General features: G+C 40.0%; 1 protein-coding gene and 1 long non-coding RNA gene across 3 annotated transcripts in view; one reads left to right on the forward strand and one right to left on the reverse strand.

Annotated features, from left to right (window-relative positions):
- Positions 1 to 8,917, reverse strand: part of LOC116843255 (5-hydroxytryptamine receptor 1A) — a 60,505-nt gene extending 51,588 nt beyond the window's left edge. Inside the window, exons 1-2 of one of the 2 annotated variants that reach the window (XM_032813529.1) lie at positions 8,585 to 8,917; positions 6,053 to 6,480 (exon numbers count right to left, since the gene is read on the reverse strand). In XM_032813529.1, coding sequence (XP_032669420.1) covers positions 6,053 to 6,389 — 337 coding nt within the window. In that variant the 5' untranslated portion in view covers positions 6,390 to 6,480; positions 8,585 to 8,917. Of the gene's footprint in view, positions 1 to 6,052 lie in introns of both variants that reach the window. The other variant, XM_032813527.1, reaches the window with a different exon arrangement.
- LOC116843257 overlaps positions 1 to 20,297 on the forward strand; it is a 45,511-nt gene extending 25,214 nt beyond the window's left edge. The window contains exons 4-5 of the long non-coding RNA XR_004377864.1: positions 19,884 to 19,987; positions 20,172 to 20,297. This is a non-coding gene — a long non-coding RNA (uncharacterized LOC116843257). The remainder of the gene's footprint in view (positions 1 to 19,883; positions 19,988 to 20,171) is intronic.
- The last annotated feature ends 3,858 nt before the right edge of the window (positions 20,298 to 24,155 follow it).

Consider the following 24,155-nt stretch of genomic DNA (forward strand, 5'->3'; position numbering starts at 1 on the left):
TATATATATATATATATATATATATATATATATATATATATATATATATATATATTATTGCCCGTTAAATAAATATTTCTTATTTTTCAGATACTTTTTCTCTCAGTTTTTACTTGCCTTCAGTAATTTTTTTATTTATTTGTCTATTCACAATTAGACTATAATGAAATAATTGAACAGCAGAATAAGGTGTAATAGAATAATTAATAATAAGATAATAATTACGTAAGAATTCCGAAGTGTTCGAATTTTCATATTTAAAGAGTTTTCTCAAGACATTCGCTTACATTCTCGTATCATAAAAAGCCGTTACTATTAAAAGGTGGAACCTATAAATCTTTGGATGTCCGACACTCCCAATGTTGAGACTACAGGATCTTTTCCCCGTCGTCTTGTATTTCTTCGTTCTCCCTCGGGGACGGAGGTTTCACACCCTTCCTTGAAATTATCGCGTTATCCACGTTTAATCGGCCGATCTCCCAAAGTTTCCCGGCGAACGAATAATTATACCTGATGAATATTCCATTTGATCCGACGTCCTTTGCGTCCTTCGCTCGTCTCATTAAGAACTGCCATCCTGAAATCTATTTCCTTGCTAATGAATCCTTGGTGCTGTGATTTTTTCACTCATATTTTTATGCTAGTAATTATCTCGTTGCGAAAAGTTTACTAATAGATGCGGAGGTACTCGCGGATCGATCGCCAGGATTTCGCGATCCTTGCGGCTGATCACCGTCGTCATCGGACTGACATCTTTCAAGTTGGAGATGATTCTTGAATTTCCGATTGATGTCACTTGAATCGCATGATATTTTAAATCCTGGGCAGTTTCTTTGAAAACAAACGCAACGATTGCGTCCTATCCGAATTGAAATTTTGATCCTACCTTCGGTCTCAACGTTTCATTCAACATCTGCTTTGACACTCTGAAGTCTATACCAATCTTTTTTGATTCTATTTAATCTATAATCTTTACCGAGAGATCCTCTTTAAAACCTACAGGTGGCATTCTGTACGTTTTCTGCCATTTAGAAGCGTAGGTTTAAGTAGGTTAAGTTCCACTTTCTACGTGTATTAAATATTGATTCTTCAGGATAAATGGATGTTAGAAAGTACGGCCGTATCATTAGTAATATTCTTATTTAAGTACCTTAATAAGCAAATAAATCACGTACATCGTCAAAATCGAAAATTGCTTCTAATTCTGAAAAAGTTGAGTTTTCGAGTTGAGTATTCATTAAATTTTTTTCACTCAGTTTAATGAGTATTATCTATCCCATAAATTTTGAATCATTTTTCACTACCTGTATATGTCTTAGGCTAAAATTTTAAGTCGGGCAACGATCGCGTTTACACTTAGCCGTCCAATTTCTCCATAATATTTAAGAAACATATAGGCTCTCGCTTACACGCTTATTACACGGTTCAACTGCTTCATTTCGCGAAAGAACGAGAAGAATTGGCGAATCGCGTGTCACGGCGAGGCCTCCTCTCGTCGTGAATACCGCGGACCACCATTAATGCATGTTGCGCACGTAACATGGATGTCCTTAAAGCAGAGAGAAGGAGAGAGAGAGTGAGTGAGTGAGTGAGTGAAATCAACAGCCGTGAGTGACCGGTGCATGGGTGCGAGTTTTTTTCTCTCCCTCAGGAGCTCCAGTCAAAGCGGTAAATCCCATAAACGCGTATTAGGGTTATTTCTGCGCATCGATCCCTCGTTTCCCTGTTCATTTCCCGCGAGCGCGCGCAGGGCTGCTTTCTTTTGTGGGCCGCCGGCGCGCGTCTATATTTGAACCCACCTCGGCTAAATGAAGTCGTCGTTTCACGCAAGCACGTGGCGCGTCGGCCGCGAATCGTGATTAAAGACGCGATCCAATTAACTGTCTGGAATATAAATTTCTTGACGCTGGTTACTAATATTCGCCTTTTTTGGCATTTCTCGATTATTTATTGTCAGGACCTTTCTCTTGAACAAGAAATTAATGAGAAGAAAGCGAAAATGCAAAATATGTTATTTAAAAAACTGCATAAATAGGCAGTTCTAATGGAGAAGGAGGGCGGGATCTTCTAAAATGTACTCATAAAAAAACTAGTATTGATAATCTAGGGTTATCTAGGGATTTCCTATCGTTTCTCTGGGAAATTTCTCATTATCACCGCATTCTTCAATGAAGATTTTCTTTCATTCGTCGTTGTTACTTATTATCCATCCGATCATTGCATATCACGGCAGCGCACTTATCGCCAATGTTGATCGAGGAAATGAATAATAATTCACTTGCACTCGGTTACTGTATAATTAACGGTGAAAAGTATGAAATCTTCACAGCCACGCATGCACACATGACATTGCGTGTGTTAAAAACGCTCCCCTATACTGAGAAAAAAGCGGTTGGTTCGACGAAATCCTTTGAAATATTTTGTCTATCGAACAAATAATGCGTTAACTCAACGATAAGTTACGTGTTATTGATATAGTTACTGATCAAATCGCTATCATTGAACCAATTGATACAACTCTTATCACAGCAACTAATTCGTTGAATCGACTAAACGTTTGCTTCAAAGACTTTTGTTCGTTCAAGCAAAGTCTTATTGAATCAATCACTTTTTTTCAGTGTATAAATCATTCTCTTAATGAGAAATTAAGAGAAATTAAGAGAACTCGCGACGCGAAAAGCCCAGTCAAACATACGCTTTCATCCTGTTTCGTTGGTTGTAATAGGAGAATTTCCCTCTCCTCCTTTTCCTCGGCTAAAACCGAGCTTTCTGCTCGCGCTGCAATGTGAAGAGGTTAATTGACGTCTTTATTCAGTCGTCTGGCCGATACGCGAGGAATAATACGCGTATCAATGTCAGAGACTGCACGGTATCACAGAGCAAGTATCGTAAGCATCACTAGTCACCTGCCACGCTGATCCATTATGCATAAGCGCGCTCGTTTCGGCCAACAAAGAGCCTTGAGCTCCTCCGAAGCGATTCGTAAAGGCGAGAGCCACCTATCACGCGAGAAGACCGATGCGAGCCCGTGTAATGTCGGCGATAAATAGTGCGGTTTATGCGCCCTTACGCGAATTTCGCTCGCTTGCCAAATTGCTCGAAATAGCTCGGCCGAACTCGGCGAACGGCGTCCCTTCGTCCCGCAACTTTTCCCTCCTAACACATATCGTGGCTTTTTCCTCCTCCCGATCTTTCATGATCTTTGCGCCACCGCGAGTCGAGAGAGATGTCTCATTCGGCGGCAATACTGACGGTGAATTTTTAAACCCTTTGCTCTCTCAACTTCTCCAATTACGTGAACACGTCAACGCCGACGATAAATAGCGTTCTTACGCGAATTTCGCCTCCCCCGAATCCCTCTTCGAACAGCGAACGACTACGATTGTGAATAGCGTCGCTCCCTCAGGATATTCTTCTCGTCGATTCTCGTGCGGATTCTGGGCGGTACATGTCACTCGGAACGATGGGAAATCTTTCTCAACCTGCTCGCCATCGGGTCACCCCGAACGTGAACGCGACTACGGTAAAAGTACCAATTCTCGAAGATGTATTTAATCCTGGACATTCTTATTGTTCTGGTCTTTAAATACGGATATTTAAACTTACGATAGTACAATAATACATGTGTGTATTTAATATATGTATACTGAATGTTAATGAAAAAGGTTCAAGACTTCTAAGAAAAATTGTGTTTACTAATTTGAAGATATCAGTCAAAAAACACTTTGAAAGGTAGGAGCGATTTTTAGTTCTGACGATGTACATGATTTGGTTGTTTATGTTATTATATGCGACGTGGAAACAGAAGATTATCTCATAACTGTGCAACTACGTAGCAATAGCTGAGTAATCATAGATTACAAATCAAATATCTAATATCACGAATTGAGGTAAGATAGTAAATTATTAAGATAGTAAATTAATCCTTTGTGTATGTTTGTGTGTGAGAATTGTATGTAGAAATAGAAGGGGGACATGTTAAACATTTTTTATAAACACGTGATTAAAATGTTGTCATATAATCTTCTGTTTTCACAACGCTTGTAATACAGGCTGTCTCAACAAAATCTTAACACATCATGTAGATCATCAAAACTGAAAATCGCCTCTAACTCTCAAAAGGATTGATTTTTCGACTCATGTTCACTAAATATTTTTCATCCTATTGCTAGTTTGGCAAGTATTATCTATCCCATTATTTTTGAATCCTTCATTTCACTCTGTATATATCTCATGTTGAGAGTTTAAATATTCGCATTTAAAGACCAAAACAATACGAATGTCTAGGACTGGGTACGTATCGGGGCATTGGTACTTCACGCGGTGGTGTGTTGGGTAAACTTTCAAATAGATTCGAATGATGTTTCGCGACATGACACGTTGCCGGTAAAGAACTGCCACTATATTCGCGATAAGTATTTTGTCGCATATCCATATACACCTGTACATATGTACATATGACGAGTGAGTGATATTTAATATTTACTGTGTTATACACATATATACGTATATAAGTCTACTCTTCGAAATCTAAAATATTTATTGCACGTTACGCGCGACATCGTAGATAAATAACCTCCTGCCTTCGCCGTTGAAATATGTTTCCTGTTTCAATTACCGACTATTTTTTTTTTTTTTTTCGTTTCCACTGCCGGCAGACACGGTGAGCGCCGGCGACAAATAACGCGGTTTGCGCGCCCTACGCGATCTCCACCTTCCTTCTCGAACCGCTGGAAATAGGCGAACGGCACTTTATATGGCATGCCGGACAATTTTTAACTCTGTCGCTCTAGAGTATCCTTTTCAGATATGAACATAATAGTCGTGACAAATGGCGCTGTTTGTGCGAATCTCGCGCGAATTCGTATCTTCTCCTTTTGCGTTCTCAAATAACTTGAAATAGCGATTGGCCTATAAATAGTGCTCTTCTATCGCTCAGGTGTTTGTTTCCTCGGCGAGTTTCTCCCGACCGGCTAACGTTTCACTACGAACGCCCTAGATATTTTTAACCCTTTCCTTCCAGGTTCTCTAAATATGCACGTAATTATTCCCCGCTAATAACGCTGAAATTTATAGTGCTATGATTATTCCTTGATTGTTGTTGTTATCGCGAATTCTATCGTTCGTATTTAGTTGCGAATAAAAATGTTCAACATGGAACAAATTTGTTCTATCAAGTAGAACAAGCTGATATAAGTCAGACAGTTCGCAACACGAGAGAGAAGAAGAGAAAACCGATAAGTTAAAACCGATAGGTTTTTATATACTTTATTTTTATTCTTGATATTTTTATGATTACTGTTCAAGAGAAATAGTTGCGATTGATTTAAATTCCACATTTTTAACAAACAAACAGTGATGTAAATAAACAATTTTTTAAAAATATGTGGGGATTGGATTGAAAAAAATTACGAGAAAATTCCAAATAATTACAGCAACTTGTTTTTGCCTTTAATTAATCCTTTTAATAATTAGTAAAGCTGAGCAAATGTGAAAATGAAAGGGAGGGGGAGAGAGTAGTGAAAATGTCGGGAGACCTCCAGATGGACGTAAAAGTTTACATGCACTTGCAATTAATGTTTTTAATGAGTAAAATGTCAGCGCGTCAAGAAAATTCGAGATTATTACGGAGAAGTCGTATCTCCTTATAATTAAGGCTCCGAATAAATGAAGAGTCGGTCGTGTAATTTCACAATTAAAGCGCACACGTATAACCAGTGGGAGGAGAAAGAGTTTGCATTTGTTATTTAACATTTGTTATGTTAAATAACGTTTGTTAAAGATAATAATTTATATAGGCACATTAAAGTTACATCAAATATTAGACGTTAAACATTTGAACGAAATGCGCTTGCGAATACGTGTCAATAAATATTAGGTATCACATATGGGAAAATTTAATATCACCCAATATCAAATATATGCCGAGTCGTGTCGGGACGCGCGTAAATCATCCGCGAATCCGGGCTTTTCCTGTTGTTAACTCGCGAGAACGAGCGTCCGTCAGCGCGAACATCAGTCGTGAGGGAAAGCCCTGTGGAGAAAAGCTTACCTCGGACTAGCGTAAGAATACCCAATGGCATCACCAAGACTGCGACCATAAGGTCCGTGATGGCCAGGCTCATCAGGAAATAATTAGTGACGTTCTGGAGCCGCCTCTCCCAGGTGATCGCCATGCACACTAGGATATTCCCCGCGGCCGTTCCCAGCACCAGGACGAGCGCCAGCATCGCCCACCAGTTGTTGAATTGCTCTGTCTCGTCTTGGTTTGCGTCGAAGCTCGTACTCGCCTCCAAGTCGATCTCGCTGGAGTTCGCAGCGTCCCACAAGGCCGGCGAATCCTCGTAAGGATCCGCCAGGACGACACTCACAATTGTCGACGTCGTCATCGCTCAGTTGGAACTTGACGCACTCAAACGCGTACTCTCTCTCTCTCCCCCCCTCCTTTTTTATTATTCACGGCACGCGAGGATTCTCCATCTGCGAAATCGCGCACTATTAGGCTCGTTAAAGGACGCCAACGCGGGCCCACAGAATGGAGATTTGTCGGGATAGTCGACGGTGGTTGTAACGGATTGCGGTCAACAGTTGGGAACGTATCGTGGGATCTGAGGATTTACGAGGCGGGAAGATTACGAGGGATATGCGCTATAATTGAGTGAAATTAAAGCGAGTCGATTTCATAAAGGGACGTTGTGTTAAACCGCGAGCCGGAAAAAAAGAGGATACCCGGGCAAAGTCATGAATGAAAGTTGAAATACTTCAAGAGATAGAAATTCGAGGAACGAGAGCTCGCCAGAGCCGCGATATCGAGGGCCAACAATACGGAATGTCGGGAATTTGTGAAATAAAAACTCGAGCCACGAGCCCGGCTCGTGGAAAATCTGCCAAGTCGGGAAACTGGCGAGTTAAAAGGATGCCTACGAGTGAAAAAATTTCAGAATAAAGAGCCTCAAGAAGATATCAATTATATCGCGGATAAAATGACTCGAGGATCTGAATATTTGAGGGTAGAAGTCGGGAACCCGAAATTTGCAAAATATGCGAAGTCGGGAAATTGGCGAGCTAAGAAATTCATAAGACAGAAGAATAAAGATCCAAGGAAGTAAAAATTATTGTAGAGCTCTGAGATGATTCGAGGATCTGAATACTTTAAAGCCGGGAACTCGAAATTTGTCTGCAGAACCGAAAATAGAGATTGAAAGATTCGAGGAGCTCACAAATTTTCCGACGATTTCCTACGTCTTTTCGACGCCTGATTCCTGTGTTTTCACCACGGATCCTCGCATCCATTATCCTTTCATGACGGCGGGCTAGTAAAACTGCCAGGATATTTCGGCGCGAAGACGGGAGAGGCCATTCTCTCTTGGCGTCTTCGGCGAGTCACGAGTGTCGATGGCGAATCAATTTCGTCGATGCGACTGATCCGATATACCGAATGATATATTGGTGAAAAGCGAGGATTACACGCTCAACAGGTTACATCGACGAGCTGATCGCTCGCGCGAACGATCATGAATATTATCACTTGGCAGATACGAGGACTACCAGAGAACTTTCAACTTTCGCTGTCATTAGTCTATCGCGGATTCAATCGAATTTGCGCGTTCGAGCGGGCAGCCTCTGAAAAAACCTCGCACTTGCGAGTGTTTCGCGTGTTTCCGGTCGATTTATAGCTCTCAAATATGGAACAGCGAATCGGGATGCTGGCGGGATGAAAATTAATGGTCCAATGATTCATAAACTCGCGGGAAGTCGCTGGACTGCAACAGCTCCCGGAATTACAGCCCTCAATATTTCAGCAGACGTTCTTTAGGGTTTCATGATAAAAGTGCCGATAATTCCACTAGTTGCAAGCCCGAAGAGTTGGAAATTTTCCGCGATTGTCTCGAGGAAGTGGACTTTTCTGTAAGAAAAAAAGAGAGAAAGAAAGATTAAGCGATAACGAAAATTAGATCAAACGGATGAATAGCGCGATAATTTTGCGGGACTGCTTAATGAGACGTCAGGTGTGGGAAACGAGAAGGGCGACGTCACTGAAAAACTCAAGCATCCGGAATCTCGCGAGGTGACGGGATCTTCACAGGTTCGGGAATTCGAGAAAGGGCGCTTTGAGGGAAACTCGAGAAACCGAAACACTCCGGGGGATTTTCCGAGGAGTGCGAATAAGAGTTCGTGGAAAGCTGAATTACTGAAATGAATTCGAGGAAATTCGCAGATACCAAAATTCGGTGGTCACGGAATATGTTCGCGGTAGTCCGACTCGAGGAGAGGAAGAGACAGAGAAAGATAGAGCTAGCGACGAAGTGCCGCACTGAAATTTCCTCCGCAGATTCCTCTTCGCGAACGCGAATTCGAAGGAGCGCGTCGGGATCAATTAAAACAATACGAGTTCGAGGACAAATTCACAAGCGACTTTCCCTCTCTCTCCTTCTCTCTCTGTCGCTGATGGCTCCCGGGGAATTTCTGCAGGCTCGGGGGAATTCAAATCGAGCCGCGACCGCTCTATCTAATGGGAACTCGCGGAACACGAAGTTGCCCGTCCGATCTTTCGGAAAAGCGCTGCGGCGAGCAAGGGACGCACATTGTTCGCCGAACTTTCCTCCATGGTGACAGGACACACTCTTCCTCTCTCTCTCTCTCTCTTTCTCTTCCACCTCCCCCCTCTCTCTTTCTCCCTGTTCCGATCGACAAGTCGGCGACAGTGATTTCAAACGGATGCACCAAGCGCGCGCGAACGTCACTGATAACGGAGCGTAGGCGGCCGGGCAGGCGGACGGGAGGAGGGAGGAAGGGAGGAAGGAAGGAAGGAAGGAAGGAAAGAAAGGGGGAGAAGGCGAGCGAGTGATAATTGCGAGTCGACCTCGGAGCGGAGCGCGAAGGGCGAGAGCAACGATCCACGAGGGTTGTTGCTTCGCCGCGGACTACTAGCCCACTGGCTTTTATTTCACCGCTGCCACCCCCAACCTGCCGGCGCTTCTCACCCTCGCCCGCCACCGCCCCAACCCGCGCGTCCACCCTTCGACGAGGGAGCGTTGCGACGCGCAAGCGTCGCCGCCGGCCTGCCCACATCGGGACACCTGTTCGTCCTTCGCCTCGTCGTTACTTCTCGTACTAGGTGCTGCACACATCACTTGCACTCGCACGCGAGACGCGCCTTATCGCGCCCCGCGATGATTGATTAGCGCGTTGAATTAACATTCAAATTAAGCGCTATTAAAATATCAATCGACCATCGACGTGACGATAAGGGTAATCTGCAGCTATTTCGGGACGACGGGTGTGCAGAAGGAGGAGGAGGTGGGGGCTAAGTCGGATGTTTAATCGAGAGCCATTTAATTCTGTTTAATTATGAATCGGCTGAAGTGCGCGGCCGCTAACTGCAGAAAAGAGCCACGCGCTCGGCTGGCCTAGGGGAGAATTACGATACGATCAACGGGCAAATTGCATTCTTTTTTCCGCGTACGGGAATTAGTTGTATTCCGGGTAATCGCATTTAATCAGGAAATTACGCGGCGCTTATGACGATACGCGCACCGTTCCGAGCATGCAAAATCAGTCACGGCTAAGGCAAATTCGCCCGATGTAATCGCGAATTGAATGGCGTTTATTAAAATATACATTGTCGCGTATGTGAAATTCGAGTTTATTGAAATAATACTACCTACGTTCTCTCTCCGTTTTGTATCTCCGAATGGAGGGCTAATTTCGTCGTTCCGTTTTTGATCAGATTCGGGGAATTTAAGCGCGGGCGCACGCGAAAGAGAGAGAGAAAGAAAGAAAGAGGAAAACTGAATATTAAAGAGAAAGCAGGTCGGCAAAAAAAACACAGTTCACACCTACGTATCTCGGGCGATGAGTTTTGCATACTGATATCCGCGTATTCCTGTAATTAATACAGCTCTTCGTCGAGCATTGAATTTATATCGGAGCCATCGCTGCGATATTATTATTTCGCGATTTTTCAATCGCCGAATTTGATTTTTTCGACTCCGTTTGATATCTCTCGATATAAATTAAAAAACAAAACAAAAAACGAACACAACGTTATCTACGTGGCGCTACACCGAAATTGTAAACCTCGAAACTCGTCTGTTCCTCTCCTTTCACCCCTGCGTGCAATATATTAGGTGCGCAAATTATTCGGTGCTTTTGTTTGGAGAAATTGAGCCTTCATTTACAAAAAAAAAAAATATGTCAATATCCGAAATATTCGTCATCATTTTCTAAAACTTTCTCAATTTATCGAATTTCTTCTTTTTATCGAAAGACGGTGGCTTTGAATCGATGAAACTGTCGATGCATCTTCATCGCTTATTCACACTTTTAAAGTATATATCAGTCAGGTGGTGTTGGAGCGATCGGGGTATATGGTAATCCGAAGGGGTCAGGTCCGGTAAATAAACCGCATGGGGGTGAGTTTCCCAGTCCAACGAATAGATAGTGTCCTTTGTCGTGCGGGCGAGTGTTGTTTATCAGTAAGGTTTTGTGTGCTATAGCAGCTTGACCCAGAACTAAGAAAATCATACTTGCAGCCTAAGCAGCACTTTTTTTTTTAATCGAAAAGCGAAAAGAATGCAGTATCTGATATGCTGCTTATCGCACGCCATCGTGTTCAATACCGTTTTGTGAGCTTATGTTACTAGGTATATGGCGCATTTTACACTTCAAGGTCGGCACTTCAAAACCCACCAAACGGCAAGAAGATATTTGAATTCGAAGCGGTGTTATGACTAACTGAAGATAGAAGCACCGAATTGATTTGCACAGCTAATGACATTCGACAATTTTTAAGTCGCGCGCGCCGCATTGCGCGATCGATCGCGACTCTTCTCCCGTCGCGCTCTCTCACCTTCGATATTCCCCGCGGAGAAATAAACGAATCGATGGATTATCTATTCATATTGTTGCTGAGCGAGGGCCTCGTTTCACCCTAAATGGGATATCGATTGCCAACGCATAGAAAGTACTGTGAGAGATACCGGGGATGCTAATCAGAGTCACGCGCGATAAGCTCGTCGCGATAAATTAGACTCATATTAATATTCCTCGCCGTACCAGAACGACCGTGCCGAGCCTCGAAGAGTTGGCGCATTAACGCCGTCGCGATAGTCGCGCGAATCGCGATAAAGAGCGATTTATTACGCCCGCCGGCGGGGCGAATTTTTTGCAGCATTGCTGCGATTAAAGGCACACGTTTGCGGGACAGAGGCTTGCTCGTTGCGAGTACCGCGGATATGCAAAGTATCCGAAAGACGAAACAAGACGCGTATTTCATCGCTTCTTCATATCATATGCCACGTCACGACGCATCACGGTGCGTCTCGAGTCGAAATTTTGATCCTTTTGATCTCAATGTGCCACTTAACGCCTAGTATTTTCATATTCTGAAGTCTCAACTTCTTTTGATTCTGTTTAATCTACCAGCTTTGTCGAGAGGCCTTCTTTAGAACCTACAGGTGGTATTTTATGCATTTTCTGCCATTTAGAAATGCTAAGTACACGGAAAGTTCTGTTGGTGCAACCGAATTTTCAGTTGCTCAGGGATCAGACGAAAACTCGGATATAGGAACAGAAAAATTCCTTTATGAGGTTTCTATATAGTCAATTGTTCTCAGTTGCCTCAACCGAGTTCTAATATCGTTGAATGTTCAGACGAATATTTTCGGTTGCGACAACAGAAATATTAGTTTTCATAACAGAGATATCGTTTCTGATTATCTAATTTTTAGTTAGTTCCTAGTTGGTTGCACAAACTGAAATTTTTTTTGCGTGTAGGATCAAATTTTCTATGTGTATTCCATATACCAGGTGTAGAAGTATGAAACCGGAATTTTTTTATACAAATAAGACGTCTGTTGTTCGAAAGTGATAAATAATACTTTATTCAAAATAATTTCCACTGTTTTGAACACATTTTTCCCACCTCTCTGGCAGTATATGAATGCCGTGCCAAAAAAACTTTTCATCTTTTGAAGCGAACCAGTTATCTAGCCATTTTTCCACATTTTCATACGAATCGAAGCGTTGGTTAGCGAGAGCGTGTCCTAGCGATGCGAACAGGTGATAATCGGACGGAGCCAAGTCTGGAGAATAAGCCGCATGCGGTAGTAATTCCCAACTGAACGACTCGATCGTTTCCTTGACCCGTTTTGCTGTATGTGATGGGGCATTATCATGGAGCAAAATGACATTGTGTTGCCTTTTTGCATATTCTGGTCGTTTTTTAGTCAATGTTCGATTTAAATCGATCATTTGTTGTTGGTAGCGATTAGTATTGACGGTTTGACCAGGTTTCAGCAGTTCATAGTTCATAGTTCATAGTTCATAGTTCTTCGTTCCTCACGTCAAAATCACCACTTTTGAATTTTTTAAACCACTCGAAACACTGAGATTTACCAAGAGCATATTCACCGTAAGCTTCGACAAGCATTCGATGTGATTCTGCAGCAGTTTTCTTTAAATGATAACAGAAAATCAATGCTGTCCGCAAATCATAGTTAGTAGGCTCGAAACGTGACATGTTTAAGGTTATACAAAAATATACTAGAGAATGAAAGTTGGGGTTATGTTTGTTGACAATATTCGTCAGCTGTTAGGAGAATATAATAGCGCGGCAGTAGCGGTCTTACGGTCACTAAACTGAACGCTGGCACCATTTATAGGGGAATTCCGGTTTCATACTTCTACACCTGGTACACTGATCTTTCACAATATACAGATATCAGAACGTTCAGGCCCAAAAATAAGCCCTAAAATTTTGACTCGTGTCTCACGATCGTTTGCGAAGCCGCAAACGATTTCCCTTCGACTAGCGTTTCTCTCGTCAGTTTCTCTCTCGGTACAGAGCGGTTTAGGGATGCGTGCGCGCATTTTCCGGCGACGTGCATTTTCCATCGAGTTTCCACCTTCCCCTCCTCCTGTACCTCCAGCTCCTCGGATCTCTCCACCTCGTTCTCATCTCCTTGCTCTCGTGCACCCTTGATGCAAGGCGCGCCTCGCAAATTCCCTTCTTCCAATCTACGCGGCAACGGACGGCCGCGTCGTTGCGCGCGCGTACATTCCCCGTGCACTCGACGTGTATCAGGCTTTCGAAATTCTGCAACAATTACCAGGGCCGTGCTTGCAACCGCAGCCGCCGTTATTAAACACGCCACTTTGGCAACGGGGCAACTTCTTGAGCCGGACTTAAGCCGGCCGCTTAATCCACTTAGGAATATATCCCTCGATTTCAACTATACCCTCGATCCTTCAGGATCAATTATTTTTGAAGGGATTAGCCGGGGCTCTTGCGCGTCAGGACGGGGGGGAAGGGACAGTTGGCGCGCATCAGTCGGAAGCGTAATACAATAAGATTTATTATTTCTCCCGGGGCGTGAGCATTTAATTATTCGCCGAGCAAGTTAAATCGCTGAATGAGACGGTAGTCTTATAATGAGATATCGAGTTTCGCTTTATTTTTAGACTCTACTCCGTCGCGTTGCGTCTGTCAATTGCTCTCGATATTTTCGTATTCATCCAAGTTGAAATTTTGTTTCTACTTTCAGTCTCACTATTTTATTCAACACTTATTTTGACGCTAAAGAGAGAAGAAAAATTTCGGACATCATCAAAGTTAAAGGTATTATTAGGTAGGAGTAAATGGTATTATTAGAGTTAAAGCTACTTTGTTAACTTAGCTTCTACTGCGCCATAGAATTTAAGGTTTAACATAGAGCCAAAATTTCGAAAGCCATTTTAACACACTTCACTTCATCGCAACGCGTGATATTCGAGAACATAGCTTTCCTCTTACAACTCGTTACAGTAAATGCGCAATAAATTCTGTTTTATCTAATAAACCGCAGGTAACTTCTGTTCATTTACTGTTTTCTGCTAAATCGCTTCCTTCGATGAGAGAAAGGAAGGGGGGAAGTGTAATAATTGTTCTGTGCGTTTCATTTAACAAATCGTACGCAATTCCACCGGCATGAAAATCGTTTTTCCCCTCAGATTATTTCATCCGCCACAAGCGCAATAAATTGTGTAATACCAATTATTTGTATTATAAACACATTTATGTGGCGCATCTCGTTTTAAATATCAAATCGCGTTCAGTTTGAATTATTTGATATTCGTGCGAGATATAGGAAAATAATAGGTATCTGAATATCTCCCCCGTATATATTATTCTCCGCCTCCGTTCTTACACGGCACGCACATGCACCTCTATAGATTCTTCTCGGAAGCAGTTATGCGGTTGTTATGCGTTATACGTGGTCGATACGCCGCGCACAGGCACGCGCCTTCGGCAGCCTTTTATTGGCCTTAAATGCTCATGGCGCTTCTTGCGCCGAAAATTTCATTTCGCGCTCGAATAAATTCCCTCCGGTGATGGATTAGCACCATTACGCGCGGAGATTTATGTCGCCCGGATTTTTTTCCCTTTTTCTTACGCCGATTTCTTATCCGTCGGGATCCGGCTGGAATTGCGCGGACCCCAGGCTCCGGGAGATTCGGCGACTTCCACGAATCAAAGATCATGGAGATCGGATCTTGAGCGTAATGATTTACTCAAAGACACGATCGGAAGATAAAAATTCACATCGCGATCAAATTCGGTGATCGATACGAAAGATTTAATTAAAATCGCAAAATTTGCGGTATAAATGTATGAAATGTATGAAGTGAAAGATCTGGCGGGGTTGAAGGAAGTTTCTGCAAATTAAAATTGAAAGTTGAATAGTCGACAAAATTTGATCCTTTCAGTAGTGACTTGACTGCGTGATTCTCCCAGGACGAGTTTTTTTTATAAGTATATCCACGCTGAGTGAAAAAATATCTAAAAAATAGAAAATACTTATTCGACGGATATTAGTAAAAAATTTACTTATACTAATATAAAATATTTTTCAAATAAGAAAATATGAATTTTCTTAAAACTTTATCTTTTTATGAAAGCAATTATTTATTCTATTTAAATAAATGAATTTAAGTAAATATCTTATTACAACAATCTACTAAATAACTATTTGCTATCTTCGAAATATCTTTTTCTCTCAGTGTGGATTTTCTTTTCCTTATTGTTATCTTTTTAGAAGAATTTTGAAAAGTAAAATGTAAAATATATCTAATTTTCACTTGCATTCGCTATGAGCGAGCAAAAAGAAGAAATACGAAGAAAATAATTTAAGTAAATAAAAAATGGAATTTAATGCTTGACCACGAAATTTTTCCGGGCATATGTACAACTTGTGGTGTTGAATTAAAAAATTGAAATTGAAACAGCTAATAAGGATAAGAAGAATCGGCAGTGAGAATATCGATTGAAGGATTCAACGTTGAAACGCAATTTTGAATGACATCGGAAACGAATTACGATAAGTCAGGAAGAAATCGCGGGTACTTTTATCTATATTTCTTTCGCGTTTGTTTTCCTCTCTCTCTTCTCGCGCGCGCGCGGAAATTCGTTCGCACGACCGCGCGTTTCCATCGAATGGCGCGTTCGGGCGCCATAAATAATCGGTAAATAGATATTCGTTGCGGCATCCTGAAAACTTTCTGCGGGTCGTGATGCACGTGCACATGCGGGCCGCACGGTCGAGCGAGACATTAGATCGATCGGCGTGCCGAGTCACGTCAGCGCACTTCATTTCCGTAGCGGGCTGCAATAAAGCAAGGAGAAATCCTATTTATTCTTCGTCACGATATTCGAACTCGGCTGAATTTAATAAGCGCTGATTGCGAGCGCGCGGACACGGTTAAAAGTGCGCGCGCGCCGATCAGATTTAACTTGGCGACTGCATTACGTCCAATTAGACGCCGAGCGGAAATGAATTTCCCTGCGCTCGATATTAACAATCGCACTGCGAGCTCGTAATCTCGACGAGGTACCCCACGGGGGCGAATCGCGCCCGAAATCCCGCGCTCAAAAAGTATGTACACGGAGAAAATAGTGTAGAGTACAGAATTGCAACAGAATCTCTTTGAGATCTTGGACCGTACAGAATTACCGCCGAAATCACTGCGCATTTGTTTAACCCTGTAAAACTGTAGCATAATAAGTCACTGTGCAAGCAGTAAATTTGACGATCTACCTGGTGTACGATATAGAAAGCATTCATGCAATTTAATATTATAATAAATAAATTATAATAAATAATTTTGCAGCAGAAAGTCCGCGTTCGCGACGCAGCGATGATTTTCCGCGAATCAAGTAGCGTCAAATCATCGTCGTACGCGTCCTTTTCGCAAAGATCGATTTCTCCGACCTGGAAACTGTGCGCGGCTAATCTCTTTTCCCATTTGACGCAGAACGATTATGTCGCCAGCCTACGTATCGATTATGACAATTTAATAATTAATTCAAAGCTATACGCACGCACGCACACACACTTCATACTACAAATCCTGCGCGTCCATTGGGAAGGGCTCTTAAACCGTTACATTGATGATCCTATTGTGTACAATCGGCCTGTATCAATTATATGTTATTACGCGTACGATAATCGGCGCGCACACTGTGGAAGGGATACTTGGAAATTGATCTGTGGGATATGCAGAGTGTCCCATATTCGTCTCCGCAACTTCATGAGAACGTAGAATCAGTTAGAGAATGAAGCGAATATAAACGTCTCATATTGTTTTATTGTGATATTCGCAATAAATTTCGAGATATTAATTAAACAAGATTGGTGAATAATCACGCGCGATATAGTAGATAAGCTTCAATGGCGATGTGTACTGTCATGTGCTTATGCATTAGATCAAACTGAACAAAAAAGCCCTTTATTGCTTTGCAAATAACCACGTAGATTTTTAGTTATTAATGAAAGAAAATTGTTGCATTATTATGCTCGATAATGCACAAATCTTCTTTAATTAATATTTAAAAATATATGTCGTCATTTGCCAAATGGTAGAGAACTTTTGTGTTCAGTTTGATTTAATGTATAAGTATACAACGGCAGACGGCGCCACTACAGCTCATTTACCATATCGCACGTGATCATTTATTAATTTTTTTTAATTAATATCTCGAGATTTATAACGAATATTGCAAAATGGTATGGGACTTTTATGTTCACTTCAATTCGTTCCCACGAACGTTGCGGAGATCAATCTGGGACATCCTGTGTAAAGTTTATTCACGGAAACATTCTGTATCTAACACAATTGTTTCTGTGAACAAACGTTATATGCCACAAGCAAAAGCATAAAAAGTTATATGCCACAAGTAAAATCGTAAAAAGTTTAACGATTGTCGATGCTTTGTTCCATGAATCGCGCGTGTCCGTCGAGAAGGGCTTTGAGCGATCGATTCTTGAAACTCGAGGATTCCACGAAATTTGGGGGGGCGGGCAGTTTTCAGAAACAAGTGTAATTATTTCAGTTCCCCGAGCCGCTGTCACGTTCGAACGATCCCTTTAGCTCGTCTTGAAGCACGTTACGGCGAAGACCACCCCGCCGCGAATACGCGACGTGGCAAAGGACGAAGGAAATGGACTGAGAGGTAATCCGGATGATGGGTCATTCTCCAATTGATCGATCATTCCATGGCCTCTGCGTGACGCGGCGCGGCCGATGAAGCCATTGTTCCGCGCGAGAACGAGAATAAAATCGCCGCTCGATTTCGACCGCCTGCCGCTTTTATGGCCTTTTTCGGTTTCCCGCGAAAGAATTCTAATAAATGGAGCGCTCGGCCTTTGAAATCCGTCCGTTTTAATTAAAGGATTCTGTCCGTCTTAATCCTCCGATAAATTGCTTTCAGAATTCGAAATAGATTTTTAACTGATTTCTTTTCTCCTTTTTCTTTTATTTTGCTTTTAATTATTCACCCTCCGGGAGATAACAACTGCGGGAAAGATGGGAGGAGTAAGAGCGAGAAGGCGAGAATCTCGGGTTTCCCGAAAGTCCAGGGCTGAAACGATTCCGACCTCAAAAAGGTGAAATCAAAGAGCTTAAAACGTATAGACGTGCGCAAACACGAGAGGGAAAAATCCGAAGCTTTGATAATCCGAGAATTTGGAGTGTTTAAAAAGATTTTTATTCGCACGTGAATTATGTTTCATTTATCGAGTACGAATTGAATTAGATTTCCTTGTGTCCTCAGTTCGTACTGAAGTATCATGTCTTTGTTCCATTTTCATTAACGAAAGCACAGATGTTAAAGCAGCTGAGGAAACGTGAGCTTTCGAAAAATTTGCATGATTGTTTTAATTGCCAATTTGTTGAATATTTTATGATCCGCGTTTTCGGCTTTGTGAATTTTTAACTTACGAATGGTCGAATCCTGGACGAAGCGTAAAAGGCTGATGCTTTACGATTCCGTGAAATAATTCCCGCGTACTCGTCGTTTGATGAAGACAATTAAATCTTTTACTACCAATGGAACATAGTTTCATGTTTAGGATATATGTGTGTTTACCCCACCATTAATAATATCTTATTTTAATAATATATCGTATCTTAAAAATTACCTTATTCAATTGAATAAACAGCTTTTTTGGCACTTTGAACAAATCAGCTCTAAAATACAAATTATCAGAAAAAAAGAAAATAGCAAAATTTTATTTAAAACTTCTATTTTTATTTTTAACAGTTTACTAAAACTTCTATTTTTTTTGCTAAAACTATATTATATTGATGTATTTAATGAAGTGAAAGTGGAAGAAATTGTATCTCTAAAAAATAAAATCAATAGCGAAAATGTTAGAAGAAAAACACGCTGTTAAATTACGGTGTATAATAGTCGCAAAATTTCGCCACTTTCTCTTTCTCTACTACAATGACAATTCCAGTACGACAATGCGAAGGCACGATAATTTTTTGCTAGGTAACTATCCGTTATCTCGAGCGTACGTGTGTTTTTGTTTTGAAGGTTGCTTTGGGAGTCAGCGAGTAACTCAGGACAATACGCACGCGGAACAAGCGATCATATCAGTATCAGGCGTGAGCGCGAAAGCGACGGGAGGCGTCGCGTGCGCTATTTTCCGATTTTCCTAAATTGATCTGAGTTTCTACGAGACGAATTATGTTATTCCGCGTGTGTGATCGTCGCGCTGTGATCATCGTGAGCGGTAAAAGTGTCTTTAAACCTGAAGCTGATCGTTACATTTCGCTCTTGTTAGATTTCAACGAAAAATATACGGTCATGTTTTAATAATTTTATATTAAATATTCCGTGTACGCGTGTGTGTGATCATCGTATCGTGATCGTCGTGAGCAGTAGTGGCAGTATCCTTAAAGCTATGGGTGACTATCATATTTTGCTTTTATTATATTGAGGAGAAATATGTGAAAACAAAAAATATTTCTACACGGCGAGCACTAATAACATTATTATTTAAAACCAAATTATTTATAAGATTATATAAGATAAACGATTGCTTTTACAAAAAGCTACGTTTCTGAGATAAATATACATTTCCTCACTTAATTTCTTCAATGGTGATTTAAAATGGGTGGATTTTTTTTTAAATAAACGTGTCTAGATTTCTTTTTTTTTATTACTATTTCTTTTCTAAGAATTTTAAGGAACAGAATAAAAATTCTTTAATGTATATTTGCTACACGTTAAAAAAAATTTAATAATTGAAATAAATATAAAATTTAATATTTTACTACGAAGCTTTCTCGGCCGTACTACTTTAAGGATTAAAAGAAAAATTTTTTTAACATAAAAATTTATTAGTGGTTTTTTGTCTCGCAAAATATATATTTTTTTTTAATATTTCTTCTCTCACACACACACAGTGTATATTTAAATCAGAAATATACAGTCGAAAATCGCATTTTAATATTTTTGTGTTGTATATTTGGATTGTTTCTCACAATTTGTTGAGAACTGTGAGCATCTTCTTTATGGCTTTACAGCTGATTAGGAAAATTATCTTTTGTTTCAGACCCGACGGAGCTTACGACCACATTGCGAGGGTGGAAGCTGTTCCGGTGGATGCGAATGCCGTACCGGAGGATCCGGTTCGGGCAAAGCAGGGTCGGCTTGAAGGTAAATTCATGGACTCTATATTTCTCTTCTTAACCCTTTGCTGTCGAGAGCCGGTATATAGCCGTCAGAATGTCTTGAATTATGACCGCAAAGGGCCCATTCGCATTTCTATACGCATTTGTTCATTAGACCGAATTGCTGAATTTAACTAATCACGTTGTTTTCTTTTCTCTTTTTGCTTCAGATTTTGCAGCTCAACGTGGCCGGCCCTGGCTGTTCGGTGAGTGAAATATGGGAAAATGATAAACATTCAAGGTGGTGGCTTTGACGGGTTCTTGCTAAATTTTATTCGTATCAATTTTTCGTCGAAATTTTATCCATATCAATGCGATTTACTAGTAGATTCTTGCATGTATGTGTACGTGCCGTTGAGTGAAAACAAAACTGCTCGAAATAATTGCGAGATCGCTTCTTCAAATATTTATATCACCTATAGTGGATATGCTAAACGTCAAATACTCAAACTTAATATCTAATTTTAATTTTTAGCGAGAATATGTTTATAAATGCAATCTCTATACTACTTCTTGTATTATGTTCAAGCTATGACATTATTTGACGGCATTTTATTCAGTGCGATCTCTTAATTGTTTTGAGCAGTGTTATGAAGAGAATTAGACCGTAGTTATGCAAAAATGATTCAACTTACATAAAGTACGTCTCGGGAAAAATGAAAATTTGATACACGATTTAAAAAGTACAGATAACACTGAATCCAAGTCAATGTTTTCTTCTTTATTCATTAAGCTATTCATTATCAATCTCAACCTTTGAAAAATGGATAAAAAGATACAATCAGTGGAAACTGACGCAACTAGTTGCTTTCACGTTTACGTCTAACACGTATAATCGTTTGTTCTCATATAATTGCGTGCGTATTGTTTCGAAGATTGTTGGACCTTCTAAGGCAGCGCGCAACCTTCAAAACAAAAACACACCTTCGCATTCTTGTACTGGAATTGTTAATGTAGCAGAGAATAAGAAAATGACTAAATTTCGCGACTTATGCATTGTAATTTAACAGTGTTTTTCTTCTAATTTTTTCTACTAATTTTGTTTTTCAAAGGTACACCTTTTTTTACTTTCACTTCATTAAATACATCAATATAATTGAGTTTTAGCAGGAAATAAAAATTTTCATTAATTTTAGACGTCCATAAGGCTTAGATCTTTTTTATGTAGAAGAACGTATGAACTACTTAACAAAATTTCCAACAAAAACTTAAAAATCATAATTTTGCGGATTGGATCATTCTTGCATAACTATGATAACAAATGTAATCGCGCGCGATTATTTTAGTCGAATTGATATATTTCACGCAATTGTCGCGATTAGAGATTTCTTAGATTTATCGTATGTGTTTTCACGTCGGGATGAACTTTACTAAATCATCACAAACGTTTCTATATTCATTTCAATACGCGGAAGTAAGTTTTGATAGAGCATCGCGAAAGAATTTGACGCGACGATTTCACTCGTACTTTCGTTACTCGCGAGAGAATTTGCAAGTCGCATATTTGTTGATATTGTTTAGATTTCTATATATGTATCTTTACGTCTTTGGTGATAAAAACCAACGTTTTTACAATTTCGCGCAAGTAAGTTTCGACACAGTATCATGGAGGAATCTAACATAATAGATTTCATTTTTAATTTCATCGTTCGTAGAAGAATCGTTGCGATTGTTAGCTGTAAAATTTACGCAACGCTTTTCCGCTCAATTAAGTTCGCGGTATTACTGCGAAAGCAAACTTCGCAAAGATATTGCGAAGTGATCTTCGCAAAAGCTGTTGCGAAGCCATCGTGCGTGAGAATATCACGCCACTCAGGATTACGTCGCTTGGCTTGGATTAATTTCGCGACGGGCGCGATTGATGTGCTTGGTTCGCGATTTTTTACGTTATATTCTTTCTTTTTCGCGTCTCGCGAATCGCGCTCCTGAAATGCCGCAGAGTTTGTCGTGCCGCGATAAACGTTCGTTCATGGCACTCATTAAGACGCTTATCCGACATGTTTGGTTTTTAATTCTATTCCGAGAAAAATCGCGAAACGCTCGCAACGCTGATGCTGCGATTGATCCATTAAACGACAGATATTCGTTGTAGAGACGCGTTCGACATGTTTAGCTTTCGATTTCGTTTTCCATCGATCGAAATCATCGATTACGTTCCAAGATGAATCGCAAAACGACAGATATTTGTCAGAGACACGCGTTCTATATGTTTAGCTTTCGATTTCGTTTTCCATCGATCAAAATCGTCGATTCCGTTCCGAGATGAATCGCAAAACGCTCGCAACTGGCGCGTGCTTGATTCGTTAAACACCATTTGAAAGGACATTAGTCGCGTCGCGAGTGCAGCCGAGTGTAGTCGCGTGAAATGCAATCAACGCGGGACAACGAGGGACAACGGCTGGACTTCCGGTGCGACGCGGATTGGGACATGGTGACGAGTTTCGTCAGCGCGTCTGCTTGGACCTCAACGAAGTGGTGAGTGTTAAACTTCACACTCGCAGAGTGTAATATCACGTAGTACACGCACACAGAAAAATACATACTGCATTGAAGGATGTTAAATGTTATTTATTTCAAATATTTTATAAGTCTTTATATCCATATTATAAGTAATTTAATTACAAGTTCGTCATAAGTATCAGATTTTATTTAAAGTACAATTCGAAATCTGAATAGTAAATTTAGCTAACTGTTCCGGCCAGTTCATTTCAATAAAGAATATTAAATCAGAAAAAATTCTTATTATATAGAATAAAATTAACTTTTTCTTCAATAAAGTTTTATAATATTTTTATGAAGAAAAATACACCTTTTACCTAAGTACATTATGTAATTTTTTAGGTTTTTTTAATTTAGATTTTTTTTTAATTCGTCATGAACGCATATCTGAGGACTATTATCAAAAAAATATTCTTTCGCTTTTTTTTAGCAGTAAAATGATATTTTATATTATTATTTTTCTGTGTGCGTATTAATGTAAATCGCATTGATCTGAGATTATTGATTTAGAGTTATGAATATTTATTGATTGAAGATTATGAATATTTATTGATTTATGATTATGAACATTTATTGACTGAAGATCACAAACATTTAAATTATTTTGTATCTCTGACTGATATGTTTCAATTGCAATTTATATGTATTTATTCCGCGGCTCTTATCAGATTCGAAAATCTTGATAGGAGAATGCTAAGATTAACGAACTGTTTGAGAGATTGCTTAGTTCGCGGTTTTCAATCGGCATGAAATCCACGTGATATCGTGCGCCAGTTTTTGATCACTTTGAACTCAGGCACTATTATGATATCGGCATTTTGTTAGGATTGTTTCTGGAATTTATTGTTCCAATAAATTCCAGAAAATGCTATATTAAATATAACATTACATACTGAGAGAAAAATGTTTGGTATTTATAACTATAATTATATAGAGAAGTAATTACTATAAATTATATAGCTATAAAGTAATTGCTATAAATTATGTAACAACTAAATATGGTTTAGGCCCAATTTGACTCTAATCATATTTTTTTTTTGTTCCAGCACGAAGATAGTAGTAGTAGTAATAGTAACATACAAATAAGATTATTATTACTAAAATTATAGTACAATTGACTAAAAAATGGTTGTCTTGACCATAATTTATAGTAATTATTTCTCTGTACGATTATAGTTACAAATACCATTTTTCTCTCAGTATATTAAATTGACGCTGCAACAATTATAATGCGTATTGAAATATCTCCAGCCGAAATTTCGATTCTACATTATAACTTTGCAAGTTTTACTCTTTTACTTTTGATATTTTGCAATAAGACAATCTACATGTTTTTTTCAATTTTTACTTTCTCTCTCTCTCTCTCTCTCTCTCTCTCTCTCTCTTGATAAATGGAGCACGCAATTAATACAAGAATTGGATCTCGGTCTTTGAGATCAAAACAAAATGATAAATGAGAAATAGTAAACAACGTCAAATAATAAGAATAACAAATATGAACAACAATGCTGAAAACGAAATTAGCACAATAATAAATAAATATTTTGAGCGAGCACGAAAAGCCGTCGCTGACGGCATTCATCCGGAAGAGGAAAATAGGGAGAGAAAAAAGAGAGAGAGAGAGAGAGAGAGAGAGAGAGAGAGAGAGAGAGAGA

This window comes from Odontomachus brunneus, unplaced genomic scaffold (genome assembly GCF_010583005.1).
Source record: "Odontomachus brunneus isolate Ranch 3 - 2012 unplaced genomic scaffold, Obru_v1 Obru_scaffold_031, whole genome shotgun sequence".
NCBI lineage: Eukaryota > Metazoa > Arthropoda > Insecta > Hymenoptera > Formicidae > Odontomachus > Odontomachus brunneus.